Source organism: Petaurus breviceps, unplaced genomic scaffold, assembly GCF_028583685.1.
Source record: "Petaurus breviceps papuanus isolate PSGF00001 unplaced genomic scaffold, PetGlider_PUasm1.0 90407, whole genome shotgun sequence".
NCBI lineage: Eukaryota > Metazoa > Chordata > Mammalia > Diprotodontia > Petauridae > Petaurus > Petaurus breviceps.
In genome coordinates, this window is record NW_027187241.1 from 2,203,851 (window position 1) to 2,216,850 (window position 13,000).

At 35.8% G+C, this 13,000-nt stretch overlaps 1 protein-coding gene across 2 annotated transcripts in view; it reads right to left on the reverse strand.

Moving 5' to 3' along the window:
• SOS1 (SOS Ras/Rac guanine nucleotide exchange factor 1) overlaps nt 1-13,000 on the reverse strand; it is a 206,784-nt gene that overhangs the window by 23,103 nt on the left and 170,681 nt on the right. For both annotated transcript variants that reach the window (XM_069108616.1, XM_069108617.1), the window contains exons 17-18: nt 9,498-9,615; nt 792-964 (exon numbers count right to left, since the gene is read on the reverse strand). In XM_069108616.1, coding sequence (XP_068964717.1) covers nt 792-964; nt 9,498-9,615 — 291 coding nt within the window. The remainder of the gene's footprint in view (nt 1-791; nt 965-9,497; nt 9,616-13,000) is intronic.

A 13,000-nucleotide genomic window follows, 5' to 3' on the forward strand; every position in this document is an offset into this window, starting at 1 on the left:
AAAAAAAAAAAGAAAATAATTTTAAGGGATTTCAATGGTAATCTAGTACAATGTATACTTGAAAAATAATTTTCTTTAGAATTCTCATATGCTGGGGTGGCTAGGTAGCGCAGTGAATAGAACACCAGCCCTGGAGTCAGGAGGACCTGAGTTCAAATCCAGCCTCAAACAAGTACTAGCTGTGTGACCTTGGGCAAGTCACTTAACCCCAATTGCCCTGCCTTCCCTCCTCCAGAAAAAGCAAAAAACAATTCTCATACCCAATAAGTGATCATTCAGGCTTTGCTTTAAGACCCCAAATGAGGGGGAACAATTCCTTTTCTAGGAAGCCCATTCTACTTCTGGATAGCTCTCTTAGGAAGTTTTTCTTTACAAGCCTAAACTCACATCTTTGAAGCTTCAAGCCACTGTTTCTATTTTTGCCCTCTGTGGCCAAGCAGAAAAAAATCTAGTTCATCTCCCACGTGGCAGTCCTTCAAACGTTATTTGTAACAGATAACTATTAGTTCCTCAGAGGGCTGATAATAAACTCAAGGGCCATCACCATTCCATTGCCCGGTCAAAGTGTCCTTTCCAAAGATACTGTACTCAGAACTGAACACAGCACTCCACATGTCACTCTGCAATTGTGGCTATAAAGATAAACATGATTCTGCTTCTTCCAATAGTTAAGTACAGCTACTTACAAAGTGCTCAAGGAAAGCTTTAGACAGGAATGTCTAAGCTCTATTTGACAGTCATGTCCCTCCTAACTTAGCCAAAATTATTCATCTCCAACTAAATTAACTTACTTTGATATCAGATTCCACTCGCAAACAATATGGCTGATTTTGGTACTGCTGTATCTCTCCTGTTATTTCTGCAACTTTTCTCCTTTTGCTAAAGTTTATAAGTTCTTTTCCATGTCTTTTCAAAACCTCAGGATTGCCTTCTTCTGTTTTCAAGATATTTGTCAAATAAATCCCTAAAAGATATAATGAAAAGTTTCAGGAAAAATGCACATAAAATTATACTCTCTCTGGCACCATTCCACCATTACTAAGTATACAATAAATAATAATCCATCAGGCCACCTCTCAAACACCATTCATTCTCTCAAAAGTCATTTACTAAGGGGTTACTAATAACAAAACATTGTGCTAGGTTCTGAGGAAGGCATAAAGTAATTTAGCAATGGTCCTTGCCCACAAAAGGCTCATAACCTAGCACAAGGTCTATGCACATGTAGCAACATATATCATGCAATATATATGTAATAATATACATATGCAAATATCTTACATACTACACAATATTTAGAGTATGAATAGAATATATAAGAAAGCATGTCAGTTACAAAGTGATATATAGTATTAGAAGGTTGGTGCAGAAATATGGGAGAAGGAATGTCAAAGAAGAGGTAGCAACAAAGAGAGAAAAGAGCATTCTAGGCCAAAGGAACAAGTACATGTTGAATCACCAGAAATGCAAAACAGAAATTTCTCTGCTATGAAAGAATAATGATCAACTGAAGTCGAATTTGTGAACTCCTGTATTATAGAAATATCAGGGGGGGCAGAGCCAAGATGATGGAGTAGAAGCACAAACTTGGTGCACGCTCCCCTCCAATTACTTCCAATACATGTAAAAAAAATGAATCTAAACTAACTTTAGAGTTACAGAACCCACAAAGAGACAAAAAGAAGCAAAGCTCCCACTGAAAGAAGCCTGGCAGGCCGACAGGAAGGATCTATCGCACCAGGCTGGGAGCTGAGTGCAGCCCCATGTGAGCCGCATGGTTCCCGGCCCCAGCGTGGCCCTGACCAGCCTTCAGGAGAGAAAATCACCAGCAGCTGTGGCAGTTTCCAGAATTATCAACCTATAAATGTCAAAAAGAAAGTAAAAGGTCAGTGTGGAACTTTGTGGGAACAAGAGGTCAGTTCAGCCCCTGCCCCTAGGGCGAGAAGCGGTGGAGGACCAATGGCTGTGCAGCCGCCATTGCCTAGCTGTCTCAGGAGCTCCTGGCTTACAGATTGCAGGGGGACCAAGCGACCATTCAGAGGGTAATTACTCTTGCTTTAACCTGCTTGGATCTGGATTACGGTCTTAGGTGGTGGTCCTGGGGTGTGTGACCAGTGAGCCAGAGCTTGTAGTATCTGTAGAGAGGGTATCCTCCCAATAGCTTCAGCATCTGTCAAAACCCCAGCGATTTGGGATGAAGCTCTCTCCATTCTGGAATGGAGTTCTACTGTGGCAAAGTGCTCAAAAGTCAAGTAATTGACTGGCAAGATAAGCAAGCCCAGGAAAAGTAATCAAACCATAGATTACTTTTTTTGGGGACAAAAAGGATCAAGGCATGGAGTGGGAGGAAGACAGAAGTCAGAACTCCTACATCAAAAGCATCCAAGAAAACTTGAACTGGTTACAGGCCATGGAGGGGCTCAAGAAAGATTTTTGAAACTCAAGTAAGAGAACTGGAGGAAAAATTGGGAAGAGAAATGAGAATGATGCAAGAAAATAATGAAAAGCAAGTCAACAGCCTGCTAAAGGGGACCCAAAAATACACTGAAGAAAATAACACCTTAAAAATAGACTAACTCAAATGGCAAAAGAGGCTCAAAAAGCCAGTAAGAATGCCTTAAAAAGCTGAATTTGCCAGATGGAAAAGGAATTTCAAAAACTCACTGAAGAGAATAACTCCTTCAAAATATGATGAGAGCAATTGGAAGCTAATGACTTTATGAGAAATCAAGATACTATAAAGCAGATCTAAACAAATGAAAAAATAGAAGGCAATGTGAAACATCTCATTGGAAAAACCTGGAAAACAGATCTAGGAGAGATAATTTAAAAATTATTGGACTACCTGAAAGCCATGATAAAAAAAAGAGCCTAGCCACCATTTTGCAAGAAATTCTCAAGGAAAACTGCCCTGATATTCTAGAACCAGAGGGCAAAATAGAAATTGAAAGAATTCGCCGATCATCTCTTTTTTTTAAATTTTTTTTTTTGTAGGGCAATTGGGGTTGTGACTTGCCCAAAGTCACATGGCTAGTAAGTGTGTTAAAAGTCTGAGGCTGGATTTGAACTCAGCTCCTCTTGACTTCAGGGCTGGTGCTCTATTCACTGTGCCAACTAGCTGTCCCCCACAGATCATCCCTTGAAAAAGATTCCAAAAAAACTCCTAGGAGTATTATAGCCAAATTCCAGAGTTCCCAGGTCAAGGAGAAAATACTGCAAGCAGTCAGGACATATCAGAAGTTAGGTTCTTAACTCCCAAACCCTACCCCTTCCAAACTTCCCTATTCCCAATGCCTGTCCATTTCACCTTTTGGACATCTCTTAGATGTCCTCTTCTATCCTCTGATGCTGCCAGCTCTCTAGTGTGGTCCCTCATCACCTCATTCCTGGGCTACTGCAATAGCCTGCTGGTGAATCTGCCTACCCTCACTCCAAGCCACCTTCATCAGCTACTAAAGCACAGGTCTGTGTCATCTCCCTACTCAAAAAACTCCAAATGTTTTCTATCAGCTCTAGGATCTATTTGGTCTTTTTACATCTTTAAGCATCCCTACACCTTCCTTCACCCGCTATAGTTTGTGATCCAGTGAGACAAGGACTATGGTTTGCCCTTCTTTGTATCTTTAACTTAGTACAGTGCCTGGTACAAAGTAGGCATTTAACAAATGCTTTTTTGACTGGAATGATAATTACACACACAAAAAAAGATATAAGTAAGCCTCTTTCCAGATAGATCTAAATATCATAAAATGAAGCATGCAGTAGGATAGCAAGTTCACATTTGTAAATGTATCCTTAGTTATGATAGAAAAACCAAATAATTTTTTCACATTAAAAAAAAAGATTACACTATTTAACAGGAATAGTGGTTTTGTCAAAAGAAACAAAAGTGAACCAAAATCTAAGACCTTATTTTAAAAGGGAAGACTCATGTATTGAAGCTTCCACGAGGGTAGGCTAGGATGTGGCTTAGTGAATATAAAGTAAAGATCCTGAAGTGATGTGGGCCTTGAGCTATGCATGTGAAGCTGGCCCTTCTCTCATAGCTGTCAGTCAGAGCTGTATAAACACAGTCAAGTACTCAGATAAAACCAGATAATCTCTCCTATACTCCATCATCCTGGTAGAATGACAAGGAATATCTGGAAATGGAAAACTGATGTCACTGCCACAGTTTAGGAATTTGGTGATCGACTAGACTAGACAATAGGATTGGACAAAGGTGGGGGGGAGGGCTGCAAGAATTATGAAAAAAGAACCAAGAGGATTGGGAAGTGCTGGGTTGAGAGAATGGTGGTATCTGTCACAGATATGAAAGTCTAGATGGAGAATTGGTTTTTAAGAAGAGATAACTTCAGTTTAAGACAAAGTGAGTTTGAGTTGGGAGGACATCCAGGTGGACATGTCTAACCATAAAATGTGGGTGCTAGACTAAAGCTAAGGAGAAAGGAAAAGGATGGCCAGAGAGACACAGGAAAAGAACCAGGACACCATTGTGTCAAGGAAGTTAGGTGGGAAAAGGCTTGAAGGAGGAAGTGACATTCAAAACTGTCAAATACTAAGAGGGAGTCAAGGATTAGTGCTAAAAGGACTATTGCTATTTGATTATTAAGTAGTCATTGATCTAGCCATTCCTTAACAGAAAAATGGTCAAAGGATATGAATAAATAGTTCTTTTATTTCTTTTTTCTTTGTCTTTATTAATTTGTTCATTTACAACAAATTGCAATTAATTTGTTCGTTTGAGTTTACAAGATTCAGCTCCCCAGTTCTCTGAGTTTCAAATTTTCTCTCCCCCCTCCCCCATGGCAGCATACAATCAGGCATAGGATCTGTAGATACTTTCACATTAGACATTGGTCAGGTTGTAAAGAAGTAATGGTTGTAATGGATGGAGTGAACAATGGGAAAGAAGAAACCAAACCAAACAAGAAAGAGAAAGAGAGCAGGTAATTTGCTTCAATCTGCATTCAAACTCTGTTCTTTCTGGTTCTTTCTCTAAAATGTAGACATCTCTCTCCATCATGAGTCTTTTGGAGTTTACTTATAGCCCTGCATTTCTGAGAAGAGTCCGGTCTATCAAAGTTGGTCATCACACTTATGTTGTATCTGTAATGGTGTACAAATTTTTCCTGGTTCTGCTCTTCTCACTCAACATCAGTTCATATAAGCCTTTCCAGGTAGATATGAAGTCCATCTGCTCTTCATTTCTTGTGGCGCAATAGTATTCCATTACATTCATATATCATAACTTGTTTAGCCATTCCTCAATTGATGGGCATCCTCTTAATTTCAAATTCTTTGCCACCACAAAAAGAGCTGCTATATTTTTGTACATATGGGTCTTCTGGCTTCTGTGATCTCTTTGGGATACAACCCTAGAAGTGGTATTGCTGGGTCAAAGGATATAAAATTACTTATAACCCTTTGGGTATAGTTCCAGATTGCTCTACAGAATGGTTGGATCAGTTCACAACTCCACCAGCAATGTATTAGTGTTCCAATTTTTCCACATCCTCTCCAGCATTTATCATTTTCCTGTTTTGTCATTTTAGCCAATCTGACCTGTGAGATGTGGTACCTCAGAGTTGTTTTGATTTGCATTTCTCTAATCAATAGTGATTTAGAGCATTTTTTTCATATGCTTATAGATATCTTTAATTTCTACCTCTGAGAACTGTCTGTTCATATCCTTTGACCATTTATCAATTGGGGAATGACTTGTATTCTTATAGATTTGACTCAATTCTCTCTATATTTTAGAAATGAGGCCTTTATCCGAGACATTAGTTATAAAAATTCTTTCCCAATTTCCCACTTCCCTCTTAATCTTGGTTACATTGGATTTGTTTGTACAGAAGCTTTTCAGTTTCATTTAATCAAAGTTATCCATTTTGCATTTTATAATGCTCTCTAATTCTTGTTTGGTCATAAAATCTTCCCCTTTCCATAAATCTGACAGGTAAACTATTCCTTGCTTTCCCAGACTGCTTACAGTATCATCCTTTATACCTAGATCACACATTCATTTAGACTTAATTTTTGTATAGGGTGTTAGATAATGATCTATGCCCAGTTTCTGCCATACTAAATTCCAGTTTTCCCAGTTTTTGTCAAATAGTGAGTTCTTATCCCCAAAACTGGGGTCTTTGGGTTTATCAAAGAGTAGATTATTATAGTCATTGACTGCTGAGTCTCATGTACCCAATCTATTTCATTGATCCACTGCTCTATTCCTCAGCCAGTACCAAGCAGTTTTGATGACTGCTGCTTTATAATACAGATTAAAATCTGGTATAGCGAGGCCACCTTCCCTAGCATTTCTTTTCACTAATACCCTTGATATTGTGGACCTTTTGTTCTTCCAAATAAATTTTATTACTATTTTTTCTAGGTCTGTAAAGTAATTTTTTGGTAAATTTATTGGTATGGCACTAAATATATAATTTAATTTAGGTAAAATTGTCATTTTTATTATATATTAGCTCAACCCAGCCATGAGCAATTGATATTTTTCCAATTAGTTAGATCTGACTTTATTTGTGTGAAAAGTGCTTTGTAGTTGTGTTTATATAGGTCCTGGGTTTGTTTTGGCAGGTAGATTCCCAAATATTTTATAATGTTTACAGTGATTTTAAATGGGATTTCTCTTTCTATCTCTTGCTGTTGGATTTCATTAGAAATACACTGGAATGCTGAGGATTTCTGTGGGTTTATTTCACATCCTGCAACTTTGCCAAATTTATTTATTGTCTCAAGTAGTTTTTTACTTGATTCTTTAGGATTCTCTAAGTATATCATCATATCATCTGGAAAGAGTGATAACTTGGTCTCTTCTTTGCCTAATTTGATTCCTTTTTCTTCTCTAATTGCTACTGCTAACATTTCCAGTACCAGAATGAATAAGAGGGGTAATAGTGGACGTTTCACCCCTGATCTTATTGGAAATGCTTCTAGCTTATCCCTACTACATATAATACTTTCTGATGGCTTTAAATAGATGCTACTTATTATTTTAAGGAAGGCTCAATTTATTCCTATACTTTCTAGTGTTTTTAATAGGAATGGATGTTGTACTTTGTCAAAAGCCTTTTCTGCATCTATTGAGATAATCATGTGGTTTCTGCTAGTTTCATTGTTGATATGATCAATTATACTGATGGTTTTCCTAATATTAAACCATCCTTGCATTCCTGAAATAAATCCTACCTGATCAAAGTGTATTATTCTTGAGATAAGTTGCTGTAGTCTTTTTGCTAATATTTTATTTAAATTTTCTGCATTTATATTCATGAGGGAAATTGATCTATAATTTTCTTTTTCTGTTTTATCTTTTCCTGATTTAGTTATCAATACCATGTTTGTGTCATAAAAAGAATTTGGTAGGACTCCTTCTTCACTAATTTTCCCAAATAGTTTGTAGAGTATTGGAATCAATTGTTCTTTAAATGTTTGATAGAATTCACTAGTAAATCTGTCTGGTGCTGGAGATTTTTTCCTAGGGAGTTTACTGATGGCTTGTTCAATTTCTTTTTCTGAGATGGGGGTATTTAAGTAATTTACTTCCTCTTCAGTTAATCTGGGCAGCTTATATTTTTATAAATATTCATCCATTTCACTAAGATTGTCAAATTTATGTGCATATAATTTGGCAAAATAATTCCTAATTATTGTTTTAATTTCTTCTTTATTGGAGGTAGATTCACCCTTTTCATTTTGATACTCATAATTTGGTTTTCTTCTTTCTTTTTTTTATCATATTGGCTAAGGGTCTATCAATGTTATTGTTTTTTTTCATAAAGCAGCTTTTAGTTTTATTTATTAATTCAATGATTTTCTTAATTTCAATTTTGTTAATCTCTCCTTTGTTTTTCATTATTTCTAATTTAGTATTTAATTGCAGATTTTCAATTTGTTCTTTTTCTAGCTTTTTTAATTGTATGCCCAATTCATTGACTTCCCTTTTCTCTAATTTATTCATGTATACACTCAGGGATATAAAACTTCCCCTATGAATTGCCGTCGCTGCATCCTACAAATTTTGGTATGTTGTCTCATTATTGTCATTCTCTTGAATGAAGTTACTACAAATAGTTCTTAAAAAAAGAATTGCAAAGTATTCATAACCACGTGAAAGAATGCGCTAAATCACTAATAAGAGAAATACAAATCAAAATAACCCTGAGGTTTGTTAAGGATGACAAAAAGGGCAATGTTCAATGTTGTGGAATAATAAAAACGTGAATACATTGTTGGTAGAGCTGTGAAATGGTAAAACCATTTTAGAAAGTAATTTGTAATTATGCAAATAAAATGACTAAGATGTCCGTACCCTTTGTACCACAGACTACATTGATGGGCTTATTTATACCCCAACGAAGCCATTGATAAGAATAAAGTCCCCACATATAACAAAATATTTATAGTAGCATTTTTTATGAAAGCAAAGAATTGGAAACAAAGTAAATGTCCATCATTTGGGGAATGGCTAAACAAACTGTGGTAAATGAACACAATGGAATATTACTGTGCTCTAATAAATGATGTGTGTAATAAATACAGAGAAGTATGGGAAGATCTGTTTGAATTACTACAGAGTAAATTGGGCAGAGCCCAGACAACAACATACACAGTGATTATAATAACGTAAATGGAAAAAATAGCTACACACTAAAAAAATCAAAAGCGAATGTAACAAAACTGTAACGATCAAGCATGATTTAAATGAAATAATATGAGAAATCACTCCCAACTTAATCCTTTGTGGAGGTCCACAGGAAATACATACACATTACACATATTTTTGGACTTTTTAAATGTATCAATCTGGTATGCTGATTTTTTTTTCCTTTCAAAAATGCTTTTTCAGTAGTGGAGGAGAAAGGATCCTGCCATAACTATGAATACATCAATAAATACTTTAAAAAAAGAGGTTACTGGTGCTCAAGACAGGAGTTTAGAGAGTAGAGGTGATGTTGACTGTGGTAAAGTCAGATCACAGACTCTCAGTTCAAAGGGACCTTAGAGGATCATCTGGTACAAAACTCCTGATAGTATAGATGAAATTGGGCCTCCAGGAAATGAAATGACTTGCCCAAAGTCACTGAATTCATGAGTGACAGGCCTAGGAATTGAACTCAAGTCCTCTCACTCCAAATCCAAGACATCTTCCATTGTACCAGGCTGACAGAAAAGATTATAGAAGGTAGTGTGAGAAAAAATAAATAATCAGTATAAATTACTATTTTGGGAAGTCAGGCAGTAAGGAGTATCATGGAGTTAAGATAGATCTAAGTGCATTAATGAAAAGAGGACAGAAGAAGACTGAATATATAAGATAAACAGAATAAATTTGTTCTCACACACACACACTGCTCAACAAAAGAAGGCCTTAAATGTATTCTCTATTTCCTAAATGCCTATCACTTGTTTTAAAATACAACTAATTTGTACAAAAACATATTGATCATTCAATTAAAAATAAAAATAGTACTTACCAAAGAAAGGCACACATGGTGGATTAATAGACCTGAGTTTTGCCAGATATTTTTTATAGTGATCTTCACTCAGTTCATGAGCTTCCTCTAAAATTTTCTTTTGGCGACTTGGAATTTGCTAAAAGAAAAAAATATTTATGAAGCTCATGTTTACACATGAATTCACAAGTTTTGCCAAAAATACAGGAAGGTAAATAATACTGTGCAAGATAAAAATTAACACATTTAACATCTCATGAAATTAGTGGGTATTGTACTAGTGCTACCCTGGAACTGTATATATATAAAACAACAATTTGATCTCAGGTAAGCCATTTTTCATAAAGATAATTTCATAGCCCACTCTTTCCCTTCCACACTAAACTATGAAAAGTATATAAATCAATAAATGAAAAAATATTTACTAGATATTTAATATATGCTAAGTATTTTTTTAAGAGCTGGGAATACAAAAAGAAAAATGTGACAGTCCATGCCCTCAAGGGCCATGCAATCTAATAGAAGAATTTATATATATATATAGTGAAGTTTAGCTGCAAGGTAAGGGTTAAGGCATGGTATCAGACTATAATCCAACCTATTTGTATTTTAATCCTCTTTCCATCCCTTGTATGATACTATAAGTATCTATTACTACATTAGAATTTCCACACGAATAATCTTGAGATAATACTTGCACAATGCTTAGGGCAGTACCCTGCACATAAGAGGTGTGTAATAAATATTCGTTCCCTTCCCTTCCCTTTTGAAAAAAATCAGTCAATTTCATAAATAGAAGAGCTCTGTGTTTGTGATATTGGAATGGAAAACATTAAACAAAACAACGAATTCATTGTGTTCCAAAATATTAGCATAATCTTACATATATGTACATGCATATGTATACATACACACACATATAAATATGCTTTTTCTTTAATCTTTGCTTAATTTTCCTAAATTCTTCCTTTCCTTTTCAACATATAAGAAAAGGGAACATTAATCTTGGTTTTTGAAATAGATCCTAAAACCGGTGTTCCAAGAATGATGATAGTTTAAGGACCCTTTCAGTAGGATGAAGAGAATGAAGTTCAACAGGATGAGGAGGTAGAAAAGCAGAATATGGAATCATAGCATCTCAGAGTTGGAAGGGACCTGAGAGGTAGGGACTATTCCAATTAATCTCTGAATAACAATTTCCCTTAACAGTAACATAACCAATAAGTGATCATATAGCTTTTGTCTAAAGATTTATAGTGAAGAGATGTCACTAACTCTTATGGCAACATATTTTATTTTTGGATAACACTTAATTTTTAGGAAGGCTTTCCTTTTATCAAATCTCATAATGTCCTTTTGCCATTTCCACCAATGGGTCCTAGTTTTGCTCTTGGGGACCACGCAGAGCAAGTCTCATTTCTTTTCTTTTTTAAAGCAATTGGGGTTAAGTAACTTGCTCAAGATTACATGGCCAGTTATTTCTGGGTGTGGTGCTAAGTGTCTGAGCCCGGATTCGATCCCAGCTCATCCCGACTCTGGGGCCGGTGCTCTTACTCGCTGAACCACCTGGCCGCCCCTAAGCAATTGGGGTCAAGTAACTTGCTCAAGGGTACATGGCCAGGTGTTTCTGGGTGGGTGCTAAGTGTCTGATCCCGGATTCGATCCCAGCTCATCCCGACTCTGGGGCTGGTGCTCTTACTTGCTGTGCTACCTGGCCGCCCCTCATTTCTTTTCTATGTGATGGTGTTTGAAATTCTTGAAGGCAGCTATCATATTCTTGCCTAAGTTTTCTCTTTCCCAAACCAAACAATCCTAGTTCCTTCACCTGATTCTCATATAACATGGATCTGAGGTCCTTCACTATCCTGCTTACCTACCAGCTTATTAATATCCTTTCTGAAATGTGGAGCTCACTACTGAATATTATTTTCCAGTTGTGTTCTGACTAACAAAGCAAAGACTGTCATCAACCGAGTTCTGGACAATGTGCCTCCATATTTCTTTAAAGTGTCATTCCTTTATAGCCATTCATCTATATAGGTGAGGTGGGGGAAATATATAAAATATGTAAAATATAATAATACATATTAAAATATATAATATGTAAATAAAATATATAAATGCCAACTTTCCTTCCTCCTGCTACTATTATAGATGATACATTAAGAACTGAATTCTGTGTTTTCTCTTTCAAAAAAGAATATTGATATTTTTTGTTGTCAAACAAAACATTTCCAAACATCTATCTCTTTAGGTAGTTTATATTCTTGGTTATATAATACTCTAGGCTATTGAGAGTTCAGTTTCAGTTGATTTTTGCTTATGTATTCTGTTCCACTGATTTTTCTTTTTTTGACTAGTACAAAATAATTCTGATGATTATTCCTTTGTAGTCTAGGTCTAGAGTTGATATTTGTGCATTTGTTTTATATTCTGCTTCTTTTGTGAAGTATTAATTGTATCAAATAGTTTAATTTTGCAAGGTTTTGTAAGTAAATCATGACATCTGCAAATAGAGATAATTCTTTTTGTCAGTGTTTATACTTTTACTTTATTTCTGTTGTCACACTGCTATGGCTAACATTTCTCTTTTTTTCTTTTAAAGAATGTTTTTGGGGTGGCTAGGTGGCTCAGTGAATAGAGTACTGGCCCTGGAGTCAGGAGGACCTGAGTTCAAATCTGGATTCAGACATTTAACACTTACTAGCTGTGTGACCTTGGGCAAGTCACTTAACTCCAAATGCCCTGCCTTTCCCCCTCCAAAAAGAATTTTTAAAAGTTTTCATTTTATTTTTTCTAATTACATGTGAAAACAATCATTTTTGAGTTCCAAATACCCTCCTCCCTCCCCTCCTAGAGAAGGCAAATACTTTGACATAGATTTTACATATGCAGTCATGTAAAACATTTTCATATAGTCATGTTGTAAAAGAGAACACAGACCCTCACCCCCCTCCCCCAAAAAAAGAAAAGAAAGAAAAAAAAACAAGAAAAAAAGTATCCTTTGGTCTGCATTCAGACTACATCAGTTCTTTCTCTGGGAGGTGGACGAGATTTTTCATGAAAAGTCCTTCTGAAGTGTCTTATAAGATCACATTGCTGAGAAAAGCTAAGTCATTCATATTTCATCACCATACAAAATTGCTGTTACTGTGCACAAGGCTATTCTGCCTCTTCTCACTTCATTTTACATTAGCTCACATAAGTCCAAGTCATTCTGCAACCATTCAGCTCATCATTTCTTACAGTACAATAGTATTTTATCACAATTATATACCATTTGTTCAGCCATTCCCCAATTGTTGAGCATTCTTTCAATTTCCAATTCTTTGAATGGTTAACATTTCTAAAACAATGTCAACTAATAGTAAGGAGAGGAGAAATCTTTGGTTTATCCCTGTTTTTATTGGGAAAGCTTCTATTGCAAATAATTCTAGTTTTCAGTTTTAAATAAAAATCTCTTGGAAAGTCATATTAAAAATATACATTTTATTCTTATACTTTTTAGCATAAGATCTTTTAGC